The following is a 14,422-nucleotide window of genomic DNA, read 5'->3' on the forward strand; positions in this document are numbered from 1 at the left end:
GTCAGCCCGCGATTCTGCTTTCTCCGCTTGTTGTTGTACCCGTTGAATGTCGGGGTTCGGGGGTTACAGTAGCGCTGAACACTGCGGAAGTCCTCCACAGCCAGCAGGGCTGTGTGGCGCTGACACAAATTCCAGCTCACGCACGGGAGAGCGAGCGGTCGCTCCCGAGCAGCTGCTGCAGCCTCCCAGTCCCAACGATCCAGACAAATGCCACATGTGAGTGAATCGCGGGCTGACCAGCGGAGAAATGCTCGTCCCGTGTGAACAGCCCGGCTGCGTGCTTGGGAACGGCGCTGCGCTGCCTCGCAGCCTCCGGTGTAAACCCGGAAGTAACGAGTGTGGGGGGACGGGGGGGGGGGCCAAGACCATGTAGGGAGACTTCCAGTTCCTTGTTACGACACAATACCCAGGAAGCGCAATCGAGTCGCTCAAGCATGACGTTTCTGACTTAGAGGAACTATAACAAAACGCGCGAGTGTTTTTTCCCCAGAGTTTTTGGGTTGGTAGACATGCCAGATACCCACATTAACCTGTAGAAGCACTAACAAAGTGGAATTTGCATGCTATGTCCCCTTTAAAGAATCCTGACAGGACAGAGACACTTCAGGGGGCTATCAGATTTCAGCTTGGGCCAGTGCCCCCCTGGGCCCTGTTGTATTTATCTATAAATATTATACACTAAACATCAATATAAGACCTAAGGAGAATTTCTTCAAATATTTACGCTGATTTTTTTCTTTCTTTCTGTGACACAACACCGTCTCTGATTAGAGGAGTTTGCTGTAATTTTATATGCCGTTGATTATTGGATAAAGTAAACAGAATTTTGTACAGAGACAGAGTCGGCGACGGCCCCAGATCGGCTTGAGATAATAGCGACTGATTGCCGGACGAAACAGGCAGGAATCGGGATTCAAATTAAAATGTGTATCCATCATAGCCCATTGTTTAGATACTGTGTTGTTGCACTTCACATCGAGCAATCACACTGTCTATTCTCTGGAGCAGCACTTGTCGTGACCCAAATGTATTTTTAATTCAAGAGATTAAACAAAACTGCGACTATTGTAGGTTTATATATTTTAAAACGCTTCAATAATGACAGCGAGAAGGAAATTATGTTTGATAGCTGTGAAGCAAAGTGCCACAAACAAATGAGGTGAAACATTCTGAATATAATTGTGTATTATTTAACCTTCACCTTCATTTGGCTTCAATTCATTTGATTACCATAATATTGTGTAATCATACCTGACTGTTAATAAAGCACAAATTGGTGAAAATGGAAAGTAATGCTAGTTTCCATGGAAAGATCAGAAGCACAGAAGCGCATTGAACTTCTGAAATCTGGCTTTACTTTCAGGTTTGAATATTGTGCGTGCTGCTGTGATATGGGAGCATGTTTGAAATGACCAACCGAAGATTAGGGAACAGTTAGGCAAATTGCTCGGACTTATCGGGCAGCTGCGACGCAAAAAAGACAGGAGCTTGATTTTCCTAGCCCACCACTTCCCTGTGAGCGCAAACCCCAGCTTTACATACCCGGGAGAGATCATGTCAGCCACATACATTTGATTCAAATCCAGAGACTTTAATATGCACAACACGGGGTGATGTGAGTTTTACATGTTATTCTCTGAGCCTATGACCTATATGGTTCACAAGTGTTGGCTGCAAGTAAGAGGACGATATGCCAAACCAATGTGGGGAAACAGTTAAACCAGTGTGACGAGAAATGCCAAAACTTGGTTGGAGGGCACATGGCAGCAGGCACTGATGGCACGTTGGCAAACATGCACCCAAACCAGTTGTAAGAGATCTGGGAAGGAAGACAAACACCCTTGTGCACCTGAGAAGAGTTATTTAATCCAATGGTCTGGGTTCTTTGGCGAGTTGTTTCATTGCACAAGGGCAGCATTATAATGTGAATGGCACCGACAGCTGTCTAGAAAGATGACAATGATATGTAAGAAAATAAACTGAAGGCCTTCTACCCTGTTTGTTACACGACAGGCTGCACAGTTGAAACAATTGGCGCCTTTGTTTTGCCAAAAACAATACGCAATATCATTCCATGATTGCATTTATCTCTTATAGTCAGAGAAACGCAAAGGCTGCTTTATCATGAAAAATGGAAAAAAAAGATTCAATCAGATAGAAAAACAGGGAAGTGATGGAGGATAGGTAAAGTATGGGCCATGAACACAGCCAGCTGGGATTCTGTGTCTGTCCCATGCCCCATCAGTAGGACTATTGTGTTTTCTCAGCAGATACACAGGCCCGGCTTATCAGGCCCCCTTATCACTTTCTCTTCACACTCAAATGGACCTGCAGGCGATCAGCCCCAACAGATTGAGTGAGTTGGACAGATTAGAACTGTGCCAGTGATGCCAGCTTTGCTTTCTGTGGGATTGTGTCGCAGTTCTCTGCCCATTTAGAAACAACTCACCACTTTATTATCTTATCAGAAAAAAACAACATTAGAGTGGAGGTTTAATGGTGAAAACTAAAAATAATCCCAGATGTCTGGATGCACTTGTGCTGAATCAGCTTTTAAGACTCAAACTATTTATTTTGCATTTACATTAAATAAATACAAAATAACCATGAAGTCACTGTGCTAAGATAAACATTTAATAATCATTGTTGCAATTTACCAAGTTCCCTGAATTTTTGATGAAACAGAAACCTAATATACAAGGAAGCATAATACATGCACGATAAAGCAACAATGGTAATTCCAGCCTGTAGTGAAGCCGGTTTCCTTCTCGGATTTTCCCCATGTGCTCTTGACAATAATCTCACTTGATTTCCTCTTTGGCACACAGAGTCAAATGAATGAATTCCTAAAAAAATCTATGTGTAAACTTTTATGTCGTCACACATGATTACTTCATACAAATTTAAACATATGAGGTTGCATGTGCTGGAATGTTTTCTCTCACATCCTAACACAGCCACTACAGCACTTTCACGTCTTGACAGCAATCCCATTCTTGGTCAAAAAAAAAGAAAAGAGAAGTAAATAAAAACACGTGCTACAAAGCAGAATGTATAATTGCATCCTACCAAAAATTAATTTATTGATAAATAAAACATTGTAATCAATATTAATTTAAAATTCTTTTTTGTATTAAAATAGATTCAGTGAATTCATTAAATGTTATATGCATGTATTTAGATGGATTTGGATACGAGGATACGGGATAGGAAGAAGATGTGAATCCTTCCCCACTCACAAAAATGCTGATTTATTAGTGTTTTCTTCTTTCTCTTTGGCATCAAATTAGATTTTTATTCATGGCATAAACACAAGATGATTTGAATATAATTTTTTGTATTTTTTGACTGACGTTTTAATTTAATTTGTAAAATGTTCTTTCAGCAATAACAATAAAACAGATTTGCTCTAAAACACAACAAGAAGTTTTGGATGGACTTAGAGTTATTAATAATATGGTAACTATGACAATTATTCTCGTTTTTACATGTAATGTTCAGGAATTAATGATTAATTGACAAGTTTCAGTACTAAATTTCCCTCTGGATCAATAAATTATATCAATCTATCTATCCATCTATCTATCTAAAGACCATAACTACTTTCTATAGGAACCTGTGACATCCACCCAGCAGGGGGCAGTAGAAATCTGAGCACTGGTTATTCTGATCATTTGAAAGCAACAGAAGAAAAGAGGGATGGTCCTCGAAGGACCCAAAACAGCGACTTCTTTTGGCCTAGTTGTTCATATTTACATTATTTAGAAATATATTTTCTGTGCAAAACAAAAACAAACCGCGCTTCACCTTAGATGTTTTAAAGTTTTCTAGAGTCTTTTATTGTCTTAAAAATAATTATGTTTCATCAATCATCCCTTCCCTCACCTCCGTTGATTTACAGTCAGGCATTTAAACGGACACCTCTCACCGAGGGGCGAGGACGACAACATGGCGGCTTCCTTGCGTCTGGGTCGTCAGGGGATTTTATTCGGCCTGAGATTGTCTCAGTTTAACAAATGTGTGCGGAAGACAAACCCATGGCAGGAGCAGGTCCGACGCTTCTTCTTGTCCCCGTGGGTCCTCGGTGAGTGTTGGCGGTCAAACAGAAGGATGACACGTCCTTTTCTCCCCTGACATTCACCACCGTCGTTAGTTTGGCTAATGGTGTGATTCGGTTATAACAACTAAACAACAGTGTGGTTAAGTGTGAAGACTGGTGTGACGCAGGTAGTGTTGTTCAGGTGTTGTGTAGTTTGTGTGACAGGAGAAGAGAAACGCAATTAAACATCCCGTTCGTATCGTAACCTGCTTGAAATAGACGTGAACTGCCTCTAAACGACATTTTTAAGGTTATTGGATCCAAGTTTCTCGGTTTTAAATGGTGGATTTTAGGTGATTTGTGTCACAAGCTGGTTACAGACACTCATAATGTGTCAAGGATTAGAGACAGAACCTCATCGGTCCATCCACTGTTTGTTCAGCGTTACACAAGTCTCTCTCTCTCTGTGTCATCTGTCATCATCTGATACCTCTCAGGTTCAACCAAGTTTGTTACAGTTCAATGTCAATTTATGGAGTAGTGGTAGTAACATTCGGGGGGGTTGTTACTTTATAACATTTCTATACAAACCACTACAGTGAAAAGGTGTTTATAATACACTATTATTCTATTGCCTTTTTTAAAAATATGTTTGATTCTCTTGTCTACCTGGTTCTGATCTGCCTGCAGCTGTAAAAACAGAATCTCCCCAGTGTGTGGATCAATAATGTTTTATCTTATACTTTGTTACACTACTAAAGTAGATGTTTCCGGTATTTGTACTTCAGAGTATTTATTATTCTGACAATCTTTAAGTTCCTACATTTTAACACAAATATATGTACTGTCAACTCCTGCCAGAGGCTTCAACAGGCTTGTTACCTTTGTTGTAATTCATTTGAGGTGAATTATACGTTATTTTTTTTATTTTGCATCATCGAGCGCTGCCTTTCCCACATCAAGACACATTTCAACCTAAATGGACAACAATGCAGAAAAGACGATTCATTTTTCTGCATCTATCAGTGCATATCAAGACTAAACAGACTAGAGGGACAATCAAGTGTAGAGAAGAGGCGTGGGACAAGACGTATTACTGATAACCTTGATAATGTCCACTGTTTTTCATTGTATTTGAAGTAAGAGTGCTTCAAGTTAAAGTGTCTTTGAACTTTGTTATTGTGACATGTAACTTTTTTCTTTTATACTTTTGAGTATTATTTCAGAACCTGTACTTTAACACTCTTACTTGAGTAAAAAGGCTGAAGCAGTACTTATACTTTAACTTCAGTCTTTCGCCACAAGTATCTGTACTTCTACTTGAGTAAAGAATGTGTGTATTCCTACCACCTCTGGTAACATAATTCAACTACTCATAGTCAACTCACGTCTAACAATTGTGTTGGGGAAGTGATTGACAATGATTTCAACACTTGACTTGCACAGAACATATTCAGCAGTTATGTTGGTTTTCAGATTATAAAGAAAATATAAAAAGTGAGGGTAACTCCTACTCAGCTTCTTTATATACACTTCAGGTTTTGTGATATTACCAACTATCCACCAGATGGCAGCATCACACAACATGGACATAGACCACGTTCATTTTTCTGGAACGTTATTCACCGACAGGATGCGAAGGCAGCAAACACCACAAGCCCTTAAACACCTGATGTACTTTACTTGTTTTTTTGTATTATTTATGTTAACATAGCCAAACTGATTCAAATATATTAGTTATATTTGTAAGTACTGTTGCAGTACATTTAATCCTGGAAGAAAAAAGTTGCTGTGTTGACAAGACCACATGTCAGGAGCATTTGTCATTTCATGATTTATTTGATTAAATAACATCAGTAATGCACAGCTGAGAGACGTAAAACCTCAGAATAGCTTGTCTGGCAGTAAATTCATCTAGAGTCTGTGTTGAAAAATCTACAAGCTGTGTCATATCTCAAGGACATTTGATTTTTCAAGCCTCTATCATATCTATATCACTTTCTCTCTCTATACATTACATATCTGTGCATTTCACTGAGCGTATAGAATTCACTAGACAAAGGGGCATTTCTTTGGAATCGTGTCATGTTTGAGCAATTACCCAGACTGGGCTTTCATCTGCAGCACTCGAGGCTAGCTGTAGTGAAGCTCTGAGGCCACTGCAGCTTGGATCTGTGCTTTCCTCTGGCAGCCTGAAGACACAGTGTCCAACACGTTGCTCGCAGCCAGTTAAACTCTGGCCTCCTGAGTGGCTGCAGCTGGTGACAGTCGGGGTCTTTGGTGGCTGCTCAAAGGCCTGCACGAATACGAGGACCTCTGCAGCCTCTAGTGTCTTGTCAGCCACAATCACAAATTATATAAGTGACCTGCCAGCGCTCCTCTGTCATTGCCTGAGGCCTTGTTGCAGCCAAACACTGCAACTTCTGGGCATGTTGCTTGATTTATTTTGACATACACATAGCCTAGTTGAAGTTGAAGTCCTAGTTGTGGGAAGATTATGAATATGTTTTTTTATGGAAATACTTTTGCTTTATTTTCCAGCCTGATGACCCACGACCACTGCCTCGGTTTAAGTTAACTGTGATTCTGTTTCTGTCCTCTAGGTGGCAGCCCACTCAAAGTGGAAATGCCTGCTCTGTCCCCCACCATGGAGGAAGGGAACATTGTCAAATGGCTGAAGAAGGAAGGTAAAAGAAACAAATTACATAATGGATTTAATTACGACTTCATCATCACACTCTTGACGTCTCTTAACTAACCTGCTGAACCTGTTGTCTGTTATAATTTCTTATCTAAAGGAATGGATGGCTTACTGTCCTTCTCCATGTATTTGTTATTATCTTTTGTTAACTCTAATAACTTTTAAATTCTCCCTCCCAGTCAAAAAATATATAATTCCAAGAGTCTCCATCTTTTTTCATCGGATCATAAAGCTCAACATTTCTCTTCCCACAATGGCCGACCAATAGTAGTCATTTACTCTTTGACACCACTTTCCTGTCAGGCAGAGGCCTGTGCAGTGAAGCACCTGAGGGTCTCTGGTGGCTAATTGGCTCAAGGAAGCGCGGTAGTCACTATTCATCACTGCTTAGCAACTCTGCCTGGCCATGCGCCTCAGCCACTCTCTCATTTATCAGGAGGTATAGCAGTCTGAATTCTGATTGGCTGCTCTGCCGTGTTGCCATGTGCTTCTGTGGCTCGGGGTGAGATGTGTACATGTGTTTGTAAGCGGGAAGGGGAAAGCAGGATAAATAAATTCTCAGTGACAAGCAAAACGCATCCGGGATGCTCCTTTCTGCCCCCAGATTCATCATAGAATTTTATGAGAGCTTACAAAACAGGATGTATGTATCAAGATACTACTGTGGAATCATGTTTCAAGTGGTTTTGAAGTTTAGAAAAGCACCTATCGTCTTGCCCCCTGAATTAGAATTAGACATGAAATAAAATATTTTCTCTGGAGTTGTAAAAGAACCTGTTTTTAAATGAATGCCCATTTTTGACATTTCACCAAAACATTGAAATAAGATCAGCATTTTGTTTTGGTGGAGTTATTTGTGCAGGAAATTATGCAATAATGATATGATACCTCCTGTGAGTAATGTTTACATAGTTAAACTCAATTTCACAATTCAAAAATCAAACACTTGGCTCCTTGAATGACATTTTTTGTTTGTTTGTGAAGAATTAAACCTCAGGAGGGAAACTAATAAACGGTATACAATAAACGTCTTAGCTGCATGACATTATTGACTGCTAAGTGCTTCACACCATTTGTTTACTTTTAGCATTTCCCTGCCCAACACTATAAAGGATCAAGTAAAATAAAATAAAAGGTCAGTGGTGGGTTCAGTTCAAACAATGCGTGAGCCGTTTTAAATGCCAACATTCTCACTGTGAAAAGTGATAAAGCTACACTGTCTATATTTCACCATAATTTAAGATGAATTGACACAAGTAATGTACAGTATGCTTCCTTTACTGACCCAAATAGCAGAGAGCAGTCTATTTTTGTTGTTGTTTTTCCCACTTCCTTTCTGGCAGAGCAGAGGTGAAAAGGCTCGGGGTCGCATGTTTAATCTTTAATATTGCACATCACACCTCACCCCCAGGGTCATATGGTGTTAAAGCCTCATACAAATCCAATCTTGACTCCACTACTGCTTACTCTCAGGGGCTTCCAACGTCAATACTGCCTGTGCTCTTTCAACCTTCCCCCCCACCCATCCCCAGCTACTCTTCCCTTGATGCACCCACTTTCCTTCCCACACATCTCCCAACCCTAAACACGACCCTATATGCTCATGTCTGTTTCAATTTAGCTTTTAATTTGAGATTTCACAAGGTAATTTTTGCTTTTGTCATATAGCACTCCGCTGATTTTTCCTTCCAAAAGATAGAAACGTCCCCAGATGTCAGACCTAGATGACCCTTGACCTTTATCTAATATACCCTTACCTCTCTGCTTCTTAACGAATCGGCATATGTCACGAAGAGGATTTGATCACCCTGTTCATTACCTACACTGTCTAAATAAATGCTGGGGGCTATAATGTAACCAAAGCATTCTATTGATTCTAGCATTTCCTTTTTAAAATGAGCTGTTCAGCTGACAATATAATTTGTCCCCTACCGTCCCTCTTGGCTGGTAGATCAGGATTTTATTGGACTCCTGTATGTTTTCAGTGGCCCTGCAGAGGCCCCACATTGCAACACTTGCAGTAAAAAGAGATTTCAGTCATTTCCGCACCGTATAAGACACTAGGTAAATATAAACATAATCAAAGAGGACAGTGCAGTGTAGGGATGCCGTTATTGTTGTTGTTACTGTTGCTGTTGGTGTTGTTTTTCTCATTAACCGCCCTTGCCTGATGCTAACAACATCTTGAATAGTGTTCCAGTCCATAAACCTGGTTTGGATGGGAACAATAAATCAAACGTTCCCTTCCAGACACCATGTTTGTTTGGGGAGTAGCTAATGAACACCATTGTCTTAAGTCAGACACACAACCCATGAGTCACGTTGTTTGTTTAAACTGCTGTCTGTGCTGTGTGGATTAAATGTAACACTATAAAACATTGACTTATTTTGTCTCCGCTTGAGATATTTTTGCAAGAAACGACTTCCTGCTAAAATAATAAACACAGAACGCAATGCTGGACAGTCAGCTAAAGTGAAAGTTTATGTTTTGTTGGGTTTATGAAAAGAGGAGCTGGAATAGAAAGATCTGTGTGGGGTTCACACATGGGATATGTGATAATCCATTTACAAGTATTTTCTGATTTTTATATTCATGTCCGTACAGGTCGCTAAGCTTTAAACCTCAGTGGTTCCCATAGCAGTCTATCTCTCCTCACAATAGGGTTAACAGTCTCCTGCTCTATGTGAGATGACCTGCTCATTAACACACGCACATGGGTGTCATCACTATAATGAGACGATTTGCACTAGTTCTGGACTTTAATTTACCTTCATCACACCACATTAGTGACATATTGGGATTTAATGTCCACACAGTTCTTAAAGTGGAGCAAGCTTCTTTTCCTAAGCAGACGTGTTATCAGGCGTGCTCAGTCAACTTGCCCGTCACACATTTTGGTCAACAGACCAACGGTTCTGTTGAACCCTGAACAGTAGTTTGTCTTCTGCTCTTCTTTTATGTCCATGGGAACAATAAGGTAAATTTGTCTCTGTGTCTTCCTACTACAAGCCCATTTGAGCTGCTCCACTAAATGTTAAAAAATGCATGTATGAGTATGGAAGAGCTGAAGCAGTGGCTTCTAATTGCCGTCCTTTTCCCACTACTAAGCATATGCTAATTTATTCCAGCTCTCTCGTATGATAGACCAATGGGACTCTACTGGGACTCCACGGATAGGCAAAGATCTATCCTTCTATCAGACACGCTACGTTTTCGTATCTCACATTCTTTCCCATGAAACATTGATTAGGCTCTGCCTTTGATATGTCAGCCTCAGCCAGAGCAGATATTCTTCCCAAATAACCTTTCTGTCTCTTCAATGGGGTCCTTTCATTCTTATTGCAACTAATTTGTTCTCTGTGTGAAAAAGTCTCAGTGAAAGTGCAGGTCTTTGCTGCTGGTGATTGTGATTCATGCATTTATTTCCAACCAGAGCTTAAATATTTGATTTGCACTTAAAACCTCTCTAGTTAAATTCTTAGTGTTTGTGTTTTATTGAAAGCTCTTATACGTGTTTCTTTATCTCTTCAGGTGAGGCTGTGGCAGCAGGCGATGCCCTTTGTGAGATCGAGACCGACAAGGCCGTTGTTACCTTGGAGTCTAATGACGATGGTATCTTGGCAAGGATCTTGGTGAGTGAGCAAAACAAAAACCAAACCATAAACCTCCTATGCATGAGATGATTAGATAACATACTTTATTTGAAAAACAACAGGTTGTACTTAAAGGTTCAGTGTGTAAGATTTAGGTGAAAGGGATCTATTGGCAGAAATTTAATATTAAATAATCCTATATGCATTCACTAGTGTGTTTATTATCTAAATTGTACGAATTGTTGTTTTCTTTACCCTAGAATGGGACCTTTTTAGTTTTAAATACTTTATATTAAGATCAGGAGCGGGTCCTCTCTCCGGGGGCCTGAACAGGACAAATCAAACATCTTTTGAGTTTTTATCACAACTGAAGGCTGCCACAGGTTCTCCTTCATGTTTGGAATGGGAGGGTGAGGGGAGGGGTATTCAGCTGCAACATGACATTTCACCACTAGACATCACTAAATTTTACACACTGAACCTTTAAGCCTTTAGTGTGGCTTGGGCGTTACCAATTAAGCAGAGGGTTTAGTTGATTTCAATTTTATTTATTAACATACACTTAACATAGTAAGATCAAGACTGTACCATTGTATAGAGAAACCCAACAGTTTCTAAATTATGTGTTCGTATCAGCACCAGGTTGTTTTTGAGTTTTCAGTTTTTCTGATATTATGCCGTCAAACTATGTAAAGACAGAAATTTATTTGAATATAAAATGAATTAAATAACATAACCATGCACAATGTAGAGTGTAGTCCTGTTAATATTTGTGTGCGTGTGTGTCTTTCAGGGTTCATTCTTTGCATATGCTAATTGGGTACACTTGTTAAATGTGTTTTCTCTATGCAGTGACAGGAAAGCTTTGACAAGATGTCTCCAGTGACAAATATTTCTCTCCCTCCATCCCCTCGGTTGTGCTGTTTGTTGTTTGAATTTTTAATGGGCTGCCAAAGACAGAGCAATCAGTTGTCTTTCATCAGTTTTCCACCACATGTTCATTTCGCCAGCACCGAAACAAGAAGAGGTTTTATCTTCTTTTGCTTTTTGACCGATCTGCAGGAGAGCAAAATGCAGTTGTAAAGTGTGAGGAAATAGATTAAATTATACAAAATGTAAATCCACTTTCTCAGTTGATATTTAGTTGTTTGTTCCCATGCATGCACAAGGACCGAAAGCCTTGTTGCATCACACAAAGAGCCTTATCTAATAACACAACATGCTCCTTAGCTGTGTATTTGGACATGCTAATGTTCTGGTGACGCCTGAGTGGAGCAGGGTTTAATTGGCCGATGTGCCTGTTTGTACAACCTTAACAAGAAAAAGAAACATGACGGGCAGATGAACATAACAAATGCGCATCCAGATCCATTTATCTTGAAGAATATATAGTGCTTTAACATGCTCTGTCACACATGTAGAGGTGGCTAAATTATTGAATTAATTATCAGAGGGATGAGCATCCATTATAAACCATAGGCTTGGGTCTAATTTTTCCTGCTTTTCACTCCACTTCACTTCCATTCTTCCACATTCCCCTACTCCATCCTTGTCTTAGCTAGTAGTGGGGATGAGGTAGTTTCCATAGCAACCACCCAAGAACTGGGGGTAAGGGCTTCGCTGCTGAAGCTGGCAGAGAAAGATGGTCTGCATTAGATAAGCCCCCTAGCTGTGTCTCTCTTTGATAGAGAGGATGCGTATATTTAATAAGAGAAACTGCAGCTTGTGGCATTATTTCTGAGATCTGTACACTCGCACATACTTGGCATGGGCAAAGTGGCATCCGCTTTGTCTGGGTCAGAGTACATTAGCCCACAGTGGTGTAATTGTGGCTCTTTAAACACCCACTAGGTTTCTAATTTAAAGGCTGTCGCAATTACCCGCCTGTGGCCAAATGCCTGGACATGCCGCAGTAGACGTGGGACTTCCTGTGCTCCACTGGGATTATTTATGAGGGTCAAATAGCACAATGGCCCTCCACCAATTTCCAACCATGGCTTTTGGGGGTGAGAGAATGGGGGAGGGAGCCTGCTCATACTGGGTTGTAATGGTTGGGGGAAGGCAGCACCAGCACCATGAGCACACATTACTGTATCTCATCATACTCCTATTGTGTGGCTCTACCCTGACCCGAGGGCTTCAATCTGAAAATCTGCCTCGGGTACAATCAATCATAGCCTGTAGGAAATGACAAATACATTTACAGCACATAGATGCACATAGCTCCTCTGTGTTCGAATGTATTTAACATTTAGTGCTGCTGAGGACGAAATTGAGAGAACACAAGATGGATTCATGGGTAGGTGTATTTTGGATGGAGTGGAGATTGATATGAGGAATAGATGCAGTAGGTGGTTGAATAGATGGATAAATTGATGAAGATATCCAGCACATTCAGCGATACTAACCTGTCACTTTCCCATTTATCAGCTCCTTTCCCCTCCTCTCTGCATCTCCACTCTTTCATCCAGGTGATAAATTTAAACACCAGCAGCTATGTGTCCTCTAAATCAATATTTTTTTATAAATCACTCTCTAACCTTCTGAGGTCAAAATTGGTGGCGAAGAAGGATTTATTTCAATACTGGAGGAATCAGGAAGACCAGCAGATGAGCCGTTCAGATGTTACCATGTTAACAGTTGTATTGCCATCACTACATCGGAGCTGTCCTTATCCTACAAAGTCACGGTGGCTACATACCATCAGATCGCAACGCTTCTAAATGGACAAATGCATCTTAACATTAGCTTGTCATCTTGTATCTGTATCAAAGAACGTCAGAGTGCGTTCTTGCAGAGGTATTTTGTACCGTCCTCAAGTTGCTATTTATTTGGCCTCTTAATTCAACCTGGGGTCCTATGGATAGGGCAAGAGAGAAAAGTAAAGTCTGCATTTTAATACATGTGTGGTGACATTGAATTTTCATACTTTACTCTATGTATTGTGTCATCCTGGACAAAGAGAGGCCTACATGTAATAAAGGTTTGTTACTAAACCAACAATATTGCAGTGATGTGGTTAGAAAGCTGAACAATAAAAGGTCTAAAAACAAAACTTAAGAAAAAGAATAGATTCTGTAGTTTTTGGCACGAGTTGTGTCTTTGTGTTTTATATTACATTGGGCCGGCAGACTACTGCTGCGGACATGAATGATGTTGCAGCTGTCTTCTCTGTGTGATATCTGTCATGCACTATTGATCAGAGACAACCCATATCTCATCCCCCTAACCACAATTTTGTTTTTTATTCCCTGTGTTTATTGGCACGCTGAGGTTGAGTCTGTCTTCCTAACAGGAAGACAGACTCAACCACCTTGCACACTAAACCACCTTCCAATGCCGTTTGACCATGAACTGATGTCCTCTGCAACGACTGAGTGACAAAGCTGGAATTATCCAGTTTTATGGAATCCAATCAGTCAAAGTTGAAAGAAATGTTAGTAACTGTTGAGACTAAGCTCAATGTAACTGAGCCGTTTAGACTCTCAGGGGACTTGTATGATAACAGTTTGGTGATAAGTAGGTTAAACCTCATGAAAGGTCTAGTTTGACTCTGTAATATCATTAGCCTCGCTGATGGGCTCTGAAGAGGTCCCATAAGAGCCCCGTCTGAACGCTCAGACTTCATCAGGGTCTTTCTCTACTGTCATGAGGCCATTTATGTAAAGCTTTCAGGAAAAGATGGCTGTGAGGATAGGGCATAAAGATCAGGAGTCACATGTTTCCAAAAAGATTTGATTCCTAAGAGGCCTTCCATTCACGTAGCAGAGCTAGTTTCATTTTAATTGCAGGCTATATATACACACTTTAAACTTTCTGTAAGTTACTTAAGGTCTGAGTCTACCCAGTTACCTGTCCAGACCAGTTCAGAGTACAGCAGGGCAGTGAAGAATTTAAAGTGTCTTTTTAAAAAAGGTTGAATTTAACTACTGGCTTCTTCCCTGACAGCTGCACCTCTTTGTACAAAAGTAAAATCCTCCTTGACAAACACAGAGGGAATTTGAACCATTGCAAATGCTGAGACATGAGCATCATTTACACTTCTTAGATGTTTCACTGTGTTCTCTAACCATTTGATGGCAGTGTTG

The 14,422-nt window shown here is 40.4% G+C and overlaps 1 protein-coding gene across 1 annotated transcript in view; it reads left to right on the forward strand.

Annotated features, from left to right (window-relative positions):
* The first annotated feature begins 3,908 nt into the window (after positions 1 to 3,908).
* The window catches only part of pdhx (pyruvate dehydrogenase complex component X), a 28,537-nt gene continuing 18,023 nt past the window's right edge, over positions 3,909 to 14,422 (forward strand). The window contains exons 1-3 of the mRNA XM_035157125.2: positions 3,909 to 4,084; positions 6,643 to 6,726; positions 10,273 to 10,373. Of these exons, the coding sequence (XP_035013016.1) occupies positions 3,949 to 4,084; positions 6,643 to 6,726; positions 10,273 to 10,373 (321 nt within the window). The 5' untranslated portion in view covers positions 3,909 to 3,948. The remainder of the gene's footprint in view (positions 4,085 to 6,642; positions 6,727 to 10,272; positions 10,374 to 14,422) is intronic.

The sequence above is a fragment of the Hippoglossus stenolepis genome, chromosome 5 (assembly GCF_022539355.2).
Source record: "Hippoglossus stenolepis isolate QCI-W04-F060 chromosome 5, HSTE1.2, whole genome shotgun sequence".
NCBI lineage: Eukaryota > Metazoa > Chordata > Actinopteri > Pleuronectiformes > Pleuronectidae > Hippoglossus > Hippoglossus stenolepis.